Below are 12,221 nucleotides of genomic sequence, written 5' to 3' on the forward strand. Positions count from 1 at the left end.
GGGTGGCAGGGACCCCTTCCCACTCGAGGGCCGGATTTCCTCTCTCTTTTTAAACCCCGAGAGATGAATCCATCGGTTTTGGGGACCCAATAGAGATCCCACCAGGTTTGGCTCCTGGAGTGACTTGCCTCACTGTGATTGGCTGGATTTCCACTCCCCTGTGCCATCCCACACTCCCGGAGTTGACCAGCCTAGTTTTATTACAGTGCCCGTCTCGCTAAGTCATTGGTGCCCGTGTATTAACCAATTGGCACCGGTCATAGGGGCACTCGTTAACTCAGAGAAATCTTTTGCCATCATTGCCCACTGCCTACTTAGAAGTTGGCAGGGCACTGGGGATCACAGTGGGAGAGGTAGGGCGGGTCTGAATTGGTATTGTCACATGTACCGAGGTACAGTGAAACATTTTATTGTGCGTCTCTCAGTGCAAGAGGAGGCCGTTGGGCCCATTGTGCTTGTACGGGCTCCCCCTCTGATCTTCCCTCCCCCCCCCCAACTCCCCCCAGGTGCAAATGTTTATCCGATTCCGTTCAGAACATTGCCAGGGAGACCCTTCCCACATGGTGGGTGTCAATCCAAACCCCAAATTCTCCTTCCAAAGAGAAAATGGCATCTCGGGACAACATAAGGGCACGAAGGTCAAGGAGCAAGCCTTCCTGAAAAGGGGAATAGGGACCAGGAATAGTGCATCATACCACCCTCTGCCATGTCCTCCAGACCAAACCGCAGTCAGTCACAGATTTCAAGAGTGGGATTGGTGCATTTTTTTGTTGTGGAGAAAGCGAGGGCAGATAGTATGCTCTGGTGGGGCAGAATGGCCTCCTCTTGTTCTGATAACCTGCCCCTGAAATGCACGCCAATCACAGGCCAGAGGCTGCAGTGAATCTGAAACCAAACTGAACTCTTTCAAAACAGTTTCGGTTTCTTTTTGGAATGTGTTTGGAAGTTGGAAACGTGCCAGAGATACACGTCTTTGAGAGAAGGTGAAGAGCGATTTTGTCGGGTAATGTCTTTAGAGGCGCTTAGCCGATGACCACACCCCACTGCCCCTTTCTGCGCTGCCTACCAAAGTCAAAGAGCTGCCTCCCCTTTCCAGAGAGAGAGAGGCGAGTGAGGGGAGAAAGAGGCAGAATGCGACAGAGGTGGAGAGTGAGATAGACGCAGAAAGGGAGAACGGACAAAAGAATCTAACTTACCCATTTCTGTGTCTTACAGCCCGACCTCTGTATCAGAGACAGAGAGACACAGTGTCACAGAGACATAGGGTCAGGCAGACATAGAGATACAGTGTCACCGAGACACAGTGTCACAGAGACACAGTGACACAGTGACAGAGACATGGAGTCACAGAGACATGGAGTCATAGAGACATTGGGACACAGTGCCGTAGTGTCCTCGTGTTGTAGTGAGCTGGTGTCCTAGTGTCATAGTGTCATACAGACATATTGTCATAGAGACATAGAGACATTATGACATGATGTCTCTTTGGCACAGAGACAGAGATACAAAGAGACACAGTGTCGTAGTGCAATAGTGTCCTAGTGCCATAGTGTGATAGTGACATGGTGTCATAGAGACATAGTGTTATAGAGACACAGAGACACGGAATCATATAGACTGAGAGACATGGAGATGTACAGCATGGAAACAGACCCTTTACTTCAACTTGTTCATGCCAACCAGATATCCTAAATTAATCTAGTCCCTATTGCCAGCATTTGGCCCATATTCCTCTCAACCCTTCCTATTCATGTACCCATCCAGATGCCTTTTAAATGTTGTAATTATACCAGCCTCCACCACTTCCTCTAGCAGCCCATTCCATATATGCACCACCTTCTGTGTGAAACATTTGCCCCTCAGGTTCCTTTTAAATCTTACCCCTCTCATCTTAAACCTTTGCTCTCTAGTTTTGGACTTCCCCACCCAGGGGAAAAAGGCCTTGTCTATTTACCCTATCCCTGACCCTCATGATTTTATTAACCTCTATAAGGTCACCCCTCAGCCTCCAACACTCTAGGCTAAACAGCCCCAGCCTATCCAACATCTCCCTATAATTCAAACCCTCCAGCCCCGGCAACATCCTTGTAAATCTTTTCTGAACCCTTTCAAGTTTCACAACATCCTTCCTATAGTAGGGAGACCAGAATTGAATGTAATATTGCAAAATTGGCCTAACCAATGTCCTGTACAGCCACAACATGACCTCCCAACTCCTGTACTCAATACTCTGACCAATAAAGATAAGCTTCTTCACTACCCTGTCCCAGAGGGGCAACAATGCAGGTTCCAAAGTGTGGGTATTGATGTGCCCACCCATACTGAGGCAGCCAGACGTTAACCACCAATGTAAGCGACCAAGATGGCAGGCAGCATGATTTGGCCAAAGCAACGATTGAGACATGCAGTTGTCACATTGGCATACTTGACAATATGGAAAGTTCTAGCAATAATAGAAACTGCCAAAGAAAGTCTTCAGCACCTAACAAGGTATGTAGAGAAAAAAACACAGTTAACCTTTCGAGTCAGTAACCCTTCCCTCGATATGTCCTGGACATAAAAAACAGGACAGATCCAACCCGGCTAATTACCACCCCATCAGTCTCCTCTTGATCGTCAGTAAAGTGTTGGAAGGTGTCATCAGCAAAGCAGCACCCACTCAGCAATGACCTGCTGAGTGATGCCCAGTTTGGGTTCCTCCAGGGCCACTCAGTTCCTGCCCTCATTACAGCCTTGGGTCAAACATAAACAAAGAAGCTGGCTTCCAGAGGGGAGGTTAGTGTGACAGCCCTTGACATCAAGGCGGCAATCGAGTGAGTGTGGCTTCAAGGAGCCCTGGTAAAACTGGAGCCCATTGGTATCAGGGGGCAAACTCTCCACTGGTTAGACTCATCCCTGACCCATAGGAAGATGGCTGTGGTTGTTGGAGGTCAGTCACCTCAGCCTCCAGGACATCTCTGCAGGAGTCCCTCAGGGTAGTGTCCTAGGCCCAACTATCTTCACCTCCTTCATCAATGCCCTTCCCTCCATCGTAAGCTCAGAAGTGGGGATGTTCGCCGATGATTGCACAACGTTCAGCACCATTCGCCACTCCCCAGATACTGAAGCAGTCTGTGTCCAAATGCAGCAAGATCTGGACAATATCCAAGCTTGGGCTGACAAGTGGCATCTAACATCATGCCACGCAAATGCCAGGCTATGCCGATAACCGATAACAGACAATCTAACCACCGCTCCATGACATTCAATGGTGTTTCTATCTCTGAATCCCCCCACTATCGATATCCTGGAGGTTACCATTGACCAGAAACTCAACTGCACTCACCATACAAACACAGTGGCTACAACAGTAGGTCAGAGGCTAGGAATACTGCAGTGAGTGACTCACCTCCCGACTCCCCAAAGCCTGTCCACCATCGACAAAGCACAACTCAGGAGTGTGAGGGAATACTCCCCACTTACCCTGGATGGGGGCAACTCCTACAGCACTTGAGAAGCTTGACACCATCCAGGGCAAAGCAGCCCCCGCTTGACTAGTACCACATTCACAAACATCCCCTCCTTCCCCCACCGATGCTCAGTATGTACCATCAACAAGAATCCACCCAAAATCATTCAAGACCATTAGATTAGATTACTTACAGTATGGAAACAGGCCCTTCGGCCCAACAAGTCCACATTGCCCCGCCGAAGCGCAACCCACCCATACCCCTACATCTACCCCTTACCTAACACTATGGGCAATTTAGCAAGGCCAATTCACCTGACCCGCACATCTTTGGACTGTGGGAGGAAACCGGAGCACCCGGAGGAAACCCACGCAGACACGGGGAGAACGTGCAAACTCCACACAGTCAGTCGCCTGAGGCGGGAATTGAACCTGGGTCTCTGGCGCTGTGAGGCAGCAGTGCATCTTCCAAACCCATGACCAATTCCATCGAGAAGGACAAGGGCAGCCAATACATGGGAACACCATCCCCTGCACGTTCCCCTCCAAGCCATTCCCCATCCCAACTTGAAAATATATCGGCCGTTCCTTCAGTGTCGCTGGGTCAGAATCCTGGAACTTCCTGCCTAACAGGACTGTGTGGGTGTCCCTACACTACACGGGACTGCAGCGGTACAAGAAGGCAACTGTCTCGAGGGGCAATTAGGGATGGGCAATAAATGCTGCAGCACCCATAACTCATTTTTGTCAACATGAATTTTAAAATATTCTCCTTCTGCTAATGGGCTGTCTGCAAACTGCACAGGGTGTCAAATCCCGTCAGTTCTAGTCTCTGTGGTGACAATGGTCTCTGTACTTACTCCTTGTTTATCTCCCTGTCTGTGCAGGTAATATCAGGAAAGGGAGCATGGACATGTAAGTACCAATCATCAATACATGTGACTGACTCTGACATGGTATTAGACGGGTACCACACATTGCCTTCCTGGAGCATTAGCCATAGTCGGAACAGCTCGCTGTGTTCCTTGGGATAGCCCATGTAATCTATCATAACACAGGCTGCATTATCAACAGGAGAACATCCTATCTCCCAATCCTCACACACCACATGTACCATAGAATCCCCACAATGCAGAAACAGGCCCTTCGGCCTAACAAGTCTACACTGACCCTCTGAAGAGTAACCCACCCAGACCCAGTCCCCTAACCTATCACTCTGCATTTACCCTGACGAACGCAGCTAACCTACACATCCCTGGGCACTATGGGACAATTTAGCACGGCCAATCCACCCTAACCTGCACATCTTTGGATTGTGGGAGAAAACCCATGCAGACACTGGGAGAATGTGCAAACTCCACACAGACAGTCGCCCGAGGGTGGAATCAAACCTAGATCCCTGGCGCTGTGAGGCAACAGTGCTGCATGTACCATTCCCACGTGTCCCCAGAGCCGCTCCGAAATCTCCATCTGGGCAATACTCCACTTCCAGAACCATCCGAGAGTGCCCTCCACCCTCCCCAGGACTCCAGAGCTCAAGACAGGGACCTTGTAGGTTTCTGATTGGCTCTTGTGGGTAGCGCCATCCCCACCCCACCAGAACCCAAAGGGGAGATTCGAGGCTAAACAGAGCTCCCCTAATCACAAAGGCTGAAACTAAAGTTAATCCCCCAACTCCTCTTCCCCCACACCCTGACACATACCCCCTCAACACCCGATGCCCCAGTGCCCTGCCCACCTCACCCATCTACCTTCGACATGGACCCCCTCACCCTACTGCCATCTTAACAGATGCCCATCTCTCCTCCCTGTTGGCCCTCCTTCACCCTTCCTATCTCTGCCACTCTCTCCCCCCTCTGCCCCTCTCTATCTCTTCCCCTCCTTTCTCTCTCTGCTGCCCCTCCAATGCCCCTTTGCCCTTCCTTCTCTCTCTGTGCTGCCCTTCCCTTCCCCCCCATTGCCCCTCCTTCCCCCTTTCTGTTGCCTCTCCTTACCCCCATTGCCTCTCCTTTCCCACTCTCCATGGCCTCTCCTCCTCCCTCTGTTGCACCCTTGCTTTTCTCCATTACCCCTTCCTTCCCCTCCATTGCCCCTCCTTCCCTCTCCCTGTTGCCCCTCCTTCCCCCTCCATTGCCCCTCCTTCCCCTTCCATTGCCTCTCCCTGTTGCCCCTCCATTGCCCCTCCTTCCCCCTTCCATTGCCCCTCCTTCCCCTTCCCTGTTGCCCCTCCTTCCCCCTCCCTGTTGCCCCTCCTTCCCCCTCCTTCCTCCTCCCTGTTGCCCCTTTAGCCACCAGCTTGCCAGTCTCCTTGCCCTTCTACCCTGGAGATCCTCCTATCACCTGCCCCATCTCTACCACCACTCACCCTGCCCCCTCACCCACCTACATGCCACCCTACCTCCTTCACTCCCTCTGCCCTGCCACTCACTCTGCCCCCGACCCTCACGTACCCGCCGGGGTAAGTGAGGACCATCTGAGGAGGGTCACTAGCTACCCTGTTGAGGCTGGCCAGTGGGAATGTGCTGTTGAGTACAATCAGCCACCGACTGACGCACCAAGCATTGGGGGCAGCTGACAGCCTCATGGTTAATCCCAAGCGAACATTCCGGGGACCTGGGTTCAAATCCCGCTCACGGGAATCGGAATCCAACAATTATCTGGAAAAAGGAATGAATTGATAACCATGAAATCATTATTGATTTTGAGCAAGAGGGGTGCCTGGGGAAAGCAAATGTTCTTTGGTGAAGAAAATCTGTTACCTAGTCTGGCCTACATGTGACTCCAGACCCACAGCAATGCAGTTGCCTCTTATTCACCCTCTGGGTTGGTCACCATCCTGTGATACCCCTGAATAATTATAAACAAAACTCTACTGGCACTGAAAGGGTGCCTACGTTTGGTGATTCTTGTGAAAGGTCCTGATGAGCACAAGATGAAGAGATGCCTTTTCCCGGCCATAACGACGTGCCGTGTGTTAATGGATGTGGTGCTCCTACGGACAGGGGTGAAAAGGTTATTGGGCAAGGGGGTTGCCAACGGGGAATGGATCCGCCGCAATGTCATCGGAGGGTTGAGGGGCTGAATGGCCTGTTTGTGTTCGGGATGGCTGGTATATCTCCCATCTTTCTCTGCTCTCTCTCCCCCTACCCCTACAGCAGTCAAGGTCTGAACGGCTCCCCAGTGAAGGACATGGGTCAATCCCAGGAAGGTATGTGCTAGTTTGGGGGAGGGTAGGGTGGGGATGAAGGCATTACCCTCTCTGGTCTAACCTTGGCCCTGGGATACGGTGCTCTGTTCCAGATCCCCACACCATAGGAAGGGTGGGATTGCCCTGGAGAGGGAAGGGCGCTGAGGGAGGGTGGGGGGAGTGCAGAGGAGATCCGTTGGGACGTTGCCCTGGGACGGGGCAGTTCACTGATGGAGGGAGGCTGGATAAATTCGGACTGGGATTTTCTTTCTTGGAATAGAGAAGGTTGGGGGCGGGGGGCGCGGGGGGAAAGGATCCTGAGAGATCCCTCTCCTTTTTACCCCTCCCTCCCTCTCTCTAATACCCCTCGCATCCTACCTCTGTCCCCCCTCCTCCATCCATTGCCCCTCCCTCTCCCTGTTACCCCTCCTTCTCCATGACAGCCCCGCCCTCCCTCTCCCTGTTACCCCTCCTTCCCCATCTCAGCCCCTCCCTCTCTCTCCCCGTTGCCCCACCCTCCCCATCTCATCCCCTCCTTCCCTCTCTGTTTTATCCCTCCCTCCCCATCTCAGCCCCTCCGTCCCTCACTCTGTTGCCCCACCCTCCCCATCTCATCCCCTCCCTCCCCCCTCTGCTTTACCCCTCCCTTCCCATCTCATCCCCTCCTTCCCCCTCTGTTTTTATCTCTCCTTCCCCATCTCAGCCCCTCCTTCCCCCTCTGTTTTACCCCTCCCTCCCCATCTCAGCCCCTCCTTCCCCCTCTGTTTTATCCCTCCCTCCCCATCTCATCCCCTTCTTCTCCTTCAGTTTTACCCCTCCCTCCCCATCTCATCCCCTCCTTCTTTAGTTTTATCCCTCCCTCCCCATCTCATCCCCTCCTTCTCCTTCAGTTTTACCCCTCCCTCCCCATCTCATCCCCTCCTTCTCCTTTTAGTTTTATCCCTCCCTCCTCATTTCATCCCCTCCTTCCCCCTATTTTACCCCTCCCTCCCCATCTCAGCCACTCCTTCCCCCTCTGGTTTACTTCTCCCTTCCCCTTTGGCTGGTCCTTCCCCCTCCCTGTTGACCCACCCTCCCCATCTCATTCCCCCAGTAACACTCCTTCCCCCTTCCATTGCCCCTCCTTGCCCCTCCCTGTTGACTCACCCTCCTTTTCCCCTCCCTGTTGCGCCCTCTCCCCCTCCCTGTTGAGCCACCCTCCTTTCCCCCTCCCTATTGTCCCCTCTCTGCCCCTCTGCCTCCTCTCTCCCCCCCTCGGTTGCCTCTCTCCTCCCTGGTCTAACCTTGGCTCTGGGGTTCAGTGGGTGTTTAAGATTCTGAGGGTAGACGGGAAGGAAGTGTTCCCTATCATCGAGGGGCTTTATCAGTTTCAAGTGAAAACGTGGAGGTTTCAAGGGGATTTGAGGAACAGGTTTAACTCCCAGTTGGGTGGTGGGGAATCCCTGGAATGCAGTGATTGGGAAAGTAGTTGAGATAGGAATCATAACAGCCATTAAAAAGCACTTGTAATGCTTGGTGATTGGTGTCATCAACACTGGGCCAGGAAGCTGGGCAGCATGGTGGCCCGACAGTAAGCATTACTGCCTCACAGCACTGGAGACCTGGGTTCGATTCCAGCCTCAGGTGACTGTTGGTGTGGATGTTCTCCCTGTGTCTGTCTGATTTCCTCCCACAATCCAAAATATGCAGGTTAGGGTGAACTGGCCATTCTAAATTGTCCATAGTGCTCAGGGATGTGTAGGTTAGGTGCATTAGGCAGGGGTAAATAGGGTAGGGTCTGGGTGGGTTAATCGTTGGAAGGTTGGTATGGAAACTTTGGGCCTGTTTCCACACTGCAGGGATTCCATAACTGAAGTAGGAATGTATTTTGGGCTGGATGGGTCAAACGCCTTTGTTGCGCACACAATTCTCTGCTCCATGTGTTCCTCCTCTTACTGTCTCTAACTCCGTGTAACAGATAATGGGACATAGGGGTGGAGAGGTCAATGGAGTGAGCAAGCCAGCTCACTAACACCATCCAGCGCCTGCGTTTTGCCCAGTCCCAGGCACAATGTTTCATCAAGTCAACTTGCCATTTAGCATTCGTCATTTATTTGTTTTGAATGGGTTCAAGGGGAAGCCAATGGGAGCCCTTCATATCCTGATGGGACTAGACAGGCAGGAGACGTGTTCCCAACAGGTTACGGTCTCAACGAGATGGGATAGGACCGAGATGAGGAGAAATTTCATCAAATCCCTAGGGTTTGGAAGCAGGCCATTCAGCCCAGCAAGTCCACACCGACACCCTGAATAGCATCCCACGCAGATCCATATCCCCCCTACCCTATCCCTGTAATCCTGCACATCCCGGGACACTATGGGACAATTTAGCACGGCCAATCCACTCTAACCTGCACATCCCTGGGCACTATGGGACAATTTAGCACGGCCAATCCACCCTAACCTGCACATCCCTGGACACTATAGGACAATTTAGCACGGCCAATCCCCCCTAACCTGCACATCCCTGGACACTATAGGACAATTTAGCACGGCCAATCCCCCCTAACCTGCACATCCCTGGACACTATAGGACAATTTAGCACAGCCAATCCACCCTGACCTGCACATCCCTGGACACTATAGGACAATTTAGCACGGCCAATCCACCCTAACCCGCACATCCCTGGACACTATGGGACAATTTAGCACGGCCAATCCCCCCTAACCTGCACATCCCTGGACACTATGGGACAATTTAGCACGGCCAATCCACTCTAACCTGCACATCCCTGGGCACTATGGGACAATTTAGCATGGCCAATCCACTCTAACCTGCATATCCCTGGGCACTATGGGACAATTTAGCACAGCCAATCCACCCTAACCTGCACATCCCTGGGCACTATGAGACAATTTAGCACGGCCAATCCACCCTAACCTGCACATCCCTGGGCACTATGAGACAATTTAGCACGGCCAATCCACCCTAACCTGGACTTTGTGAGGAAACCCATGCAGTCATGGGGAGGGGGGGGTGGGGGGGAAATGTGCAATCGCCACTAAGAAGGTCACCCGAGGATGGAATTGAACCTGGCGCCCTGGCGCTGTGAGGCAGCAGTGCTAACCACTGAGCCACCACACCTTCCCCTATCCCAATGGCATTGTCAATACCTTCTGACGGGAGCAGGTGGGGGAGACAATTTATCATGGAGCAGCAACCGAGCAAGGGTTGGCAATCCCACACTACAACAAGAATTTGCATTGACGTAGCTCCTGGAAAACCTAAGGCAATGGTGCCTCACCACAGCGTAGTAAAGCGCTGGGGGCGGGGAGGTGGGACGCAGGGGGTGTCACTGAGTGACCAGGCTGGAAAATCCAGAGGGGCAGGAGTCCAGGTCACAAAGGGGGCAGTGGCTAGAACTGAGGGGGGTGGGTGCTCAGGAAGGGGGTGGGTGTTGTAGTTTCACTGGTGAAGATGGTGGGGAATCACACACAAACACGAGAGCGTGTCCCCTGAGTGCTTTGCCATCTGCTTTGTATCTTTCAGATCCCAGCGCACTGTGCCAACCTGAGACAGCGCCCACTGGTGAGGTAAGACGCAGAGGTGGATGGAGGTGGCAAACTCGGGAAATGGCAAGGGGGTGTGGGTGGGTGAGGACACTTCCTCACAGCACCCTTGGGAATCTGATCGGAGAATGTTGGAAATAGGAGCGGATGGGCCATCCGCACATCCCATTCCCACCCTGAGCCTGCTCCACTGACAATATGGGAGTGAGGTCAAAGTTCAGCCGCTAAGATCGCTGCCAAGTGACGGGAATGGTGGAGTCTTCCCATGCCTCTTTCTCATATCCCCAGTTCTGTAGTCTTTTCTTTTTGCCTTGGTGTCCTGCAAGAATTCTGGCATTTCGGACAGAGCGGGGCCTAGCGGTGCACAGCAAGATCCCACAGAGCTGTGGAACTGCTGCCTCCCACTGGGTGACGGCTGGTCCCCCTTCTCACCCCTTGTTCAGCCTCTGGTTATATCTCCCAGCCTCCCCTGCTCTCCCTCCCCCACCAAATGTACCCGAATGGAGTCGTCAATGCGGAATCGAGGCCTTCCCCAACCTCAGGATGACCCATGAAGGGCTCAGTCAGCCCTTCGTTTCCACCTTACAAGTTATTTTTCTCAGGATCGGGGCAGAAATCTTTCATCTTCCCTCGCGCCGCCTCACCCACCCAACGACGTTCCAGAACCTTCTCCTCCTCGGGTTGGCTTGGAAACCCGACCAGGTGGGACCAAGCCCAAGGATTTGCCCATTGTCTTGGGTAACACGACTGGCGGGGGTTAGAGGGAACCAGGGGTGTGGGTGTTTGCGTGTGCATATGTGCGTGCGCACATCTGTGTGTGTGTGTGCGCGCACGCGCGGGTGTCTATGTGTGTGCATGTCTGTGCATGTGCACGTGTGTGGATGTGCCTGTGTGTATACGTGTCTGTGTGTATGTGTGTATGTTTGTGCGTGCGCGTGTGCACATGTCTGTATGTATGTGTGTTTGGGGGGGTGCAGGGCAGGCTTGAGGGGCTGAATGACCTATATTTCAGTCAGTTTTTGTTTAACGCGTGGCAACAGGTTGCCATGAAGATGGCCAGGTTGCTTCGGGAGACGCAGATTCAAGGTGACCACTTCCCCCCTCACCTTCTGATCCTCAATATCTGAGGGGAGGGGGAAGGCGGTTAGGGGGCACGAGTTGGCCAAATATGACAAATATGACCTGATGACTTGCCCGCCCTGCCTCCTGCGTCTCACCACCGGACCCCACCCAAGGGGTGGAAGTGGGGGTGCGGATCGGCGGAAACTCCCAATGGGATTGCTCCCTCTGCAACCCCTTTCTCAACTCCCGTCCTCTCTCTCTCTCTCTCTCTGCTTCACCCACCAACCACCTCCCCCCCCCCCCTCCCCCCCCCCCCCCCCCCCCCCCCCAACCGCACCCCACCCCCCTCCCCGCAGCAGCTCACCCAGCCGGAAGGCCTAGTCTACGCCTGTGTGCAGGTTGGAGGAGGAGCAGGAAGAAAAGGCCTGAAGAACGGGAGCAGGACCCCGCGAGGGGGTGGAGACGTTGTGTACGCGGCCGTGCGGTTCCAGCCAGACTCTCATTGATGTCCACCCTCCTTGACTTCCACCCCCACCCCATTCTCCCTCCTCCCACCCTCAATCCCCTTTCCCCTTGCCTCACAGAGTGCTGAGGCCTATTGGGGGAAGGGACAGGCCTTGACCCTGTTGGCCTGAAGTCAGCCTTTCTCTGTCGCTGCCGAATGGATCTGTTCGACTCCCGATCGGGCGCTCCCCCTTTGTGTTCTCTCACCCTCCCCTCCACCCCAACACCTTGCCCCCCACCCCCATCCTACTCCCCTCCTCTCTCCTTCCCCTTCCCCTTCCTCCTCCCCTCCCCCCCCTCCCTACCCCCTCCCCTCACCATTGCCCCCCCATCCCCCAGAGATTGATTTGGGAGCTGTAACTACCACATGTCCATCAATAAAGAGCGACTTTATTTGTGTAGCACCCTTTCCTGCAAACCATTCTCCCAGGTACTTAACAGCCAGTGAAATATTTTCATGAAGGACAGTCA

The 12,221-nt window shown here is 53.4% G+C and overlaps 1 protein-coding gene across 2 annotated transcripts in view; it reads left to right on the top strand.

Annotated features, from left to right (window-relative positions):
- LOC140492360 (paired immunoglobulin-like type 2 receptor alpha) overlaps positions 1-11,981 on the top strand; it is a 29,636-nt gene extending 17,655 nt beyond the window's left edge. Inside the window, exons 4-7 of one of the 2 annotated variants that reach the window (XM_072591279.1) lie at positions 4,336-4,363; positions 6,604-6,656; positions 10,165-10,208; positions 11,603-11,981. In XM_072591279.1, coding sequence (XP_072447380.1) covers positions 4,336-4,363; positions 6,604-6,656; positions 10,165-10,208; positions 11,603-11,752 — 275 coding nt within the window. In that variant the 3' untranslated portion in view covers positions 11,753-11,981. The remainder of the gene's footprint in view (positions 1-4,335; positions 4,364-6,603; positions 6,657-10,164; positions 10,209-11,602) is intronic. The other variant, XM_072591280.1, reaches the window with a different exon arrangement.
- Positions 11,982-12,221: the final 240 nt, after the last annotated feature.

Source organism: Chiloscyllium punctatum, chromosome 21 (assembly GCF_047496795.1).
Source record: "Chiloscyllium punctatum isolate Juve2018m chromosome 21, sChiPun1.3, whole genome shotgun sequence".
NCBI lineage: Eukaryota > Metazoa > Chordata > Chondrichthyes > Orectolobiformes > Hemiscylliidae > Chiloscyllium > Chiloscyllium punctatum.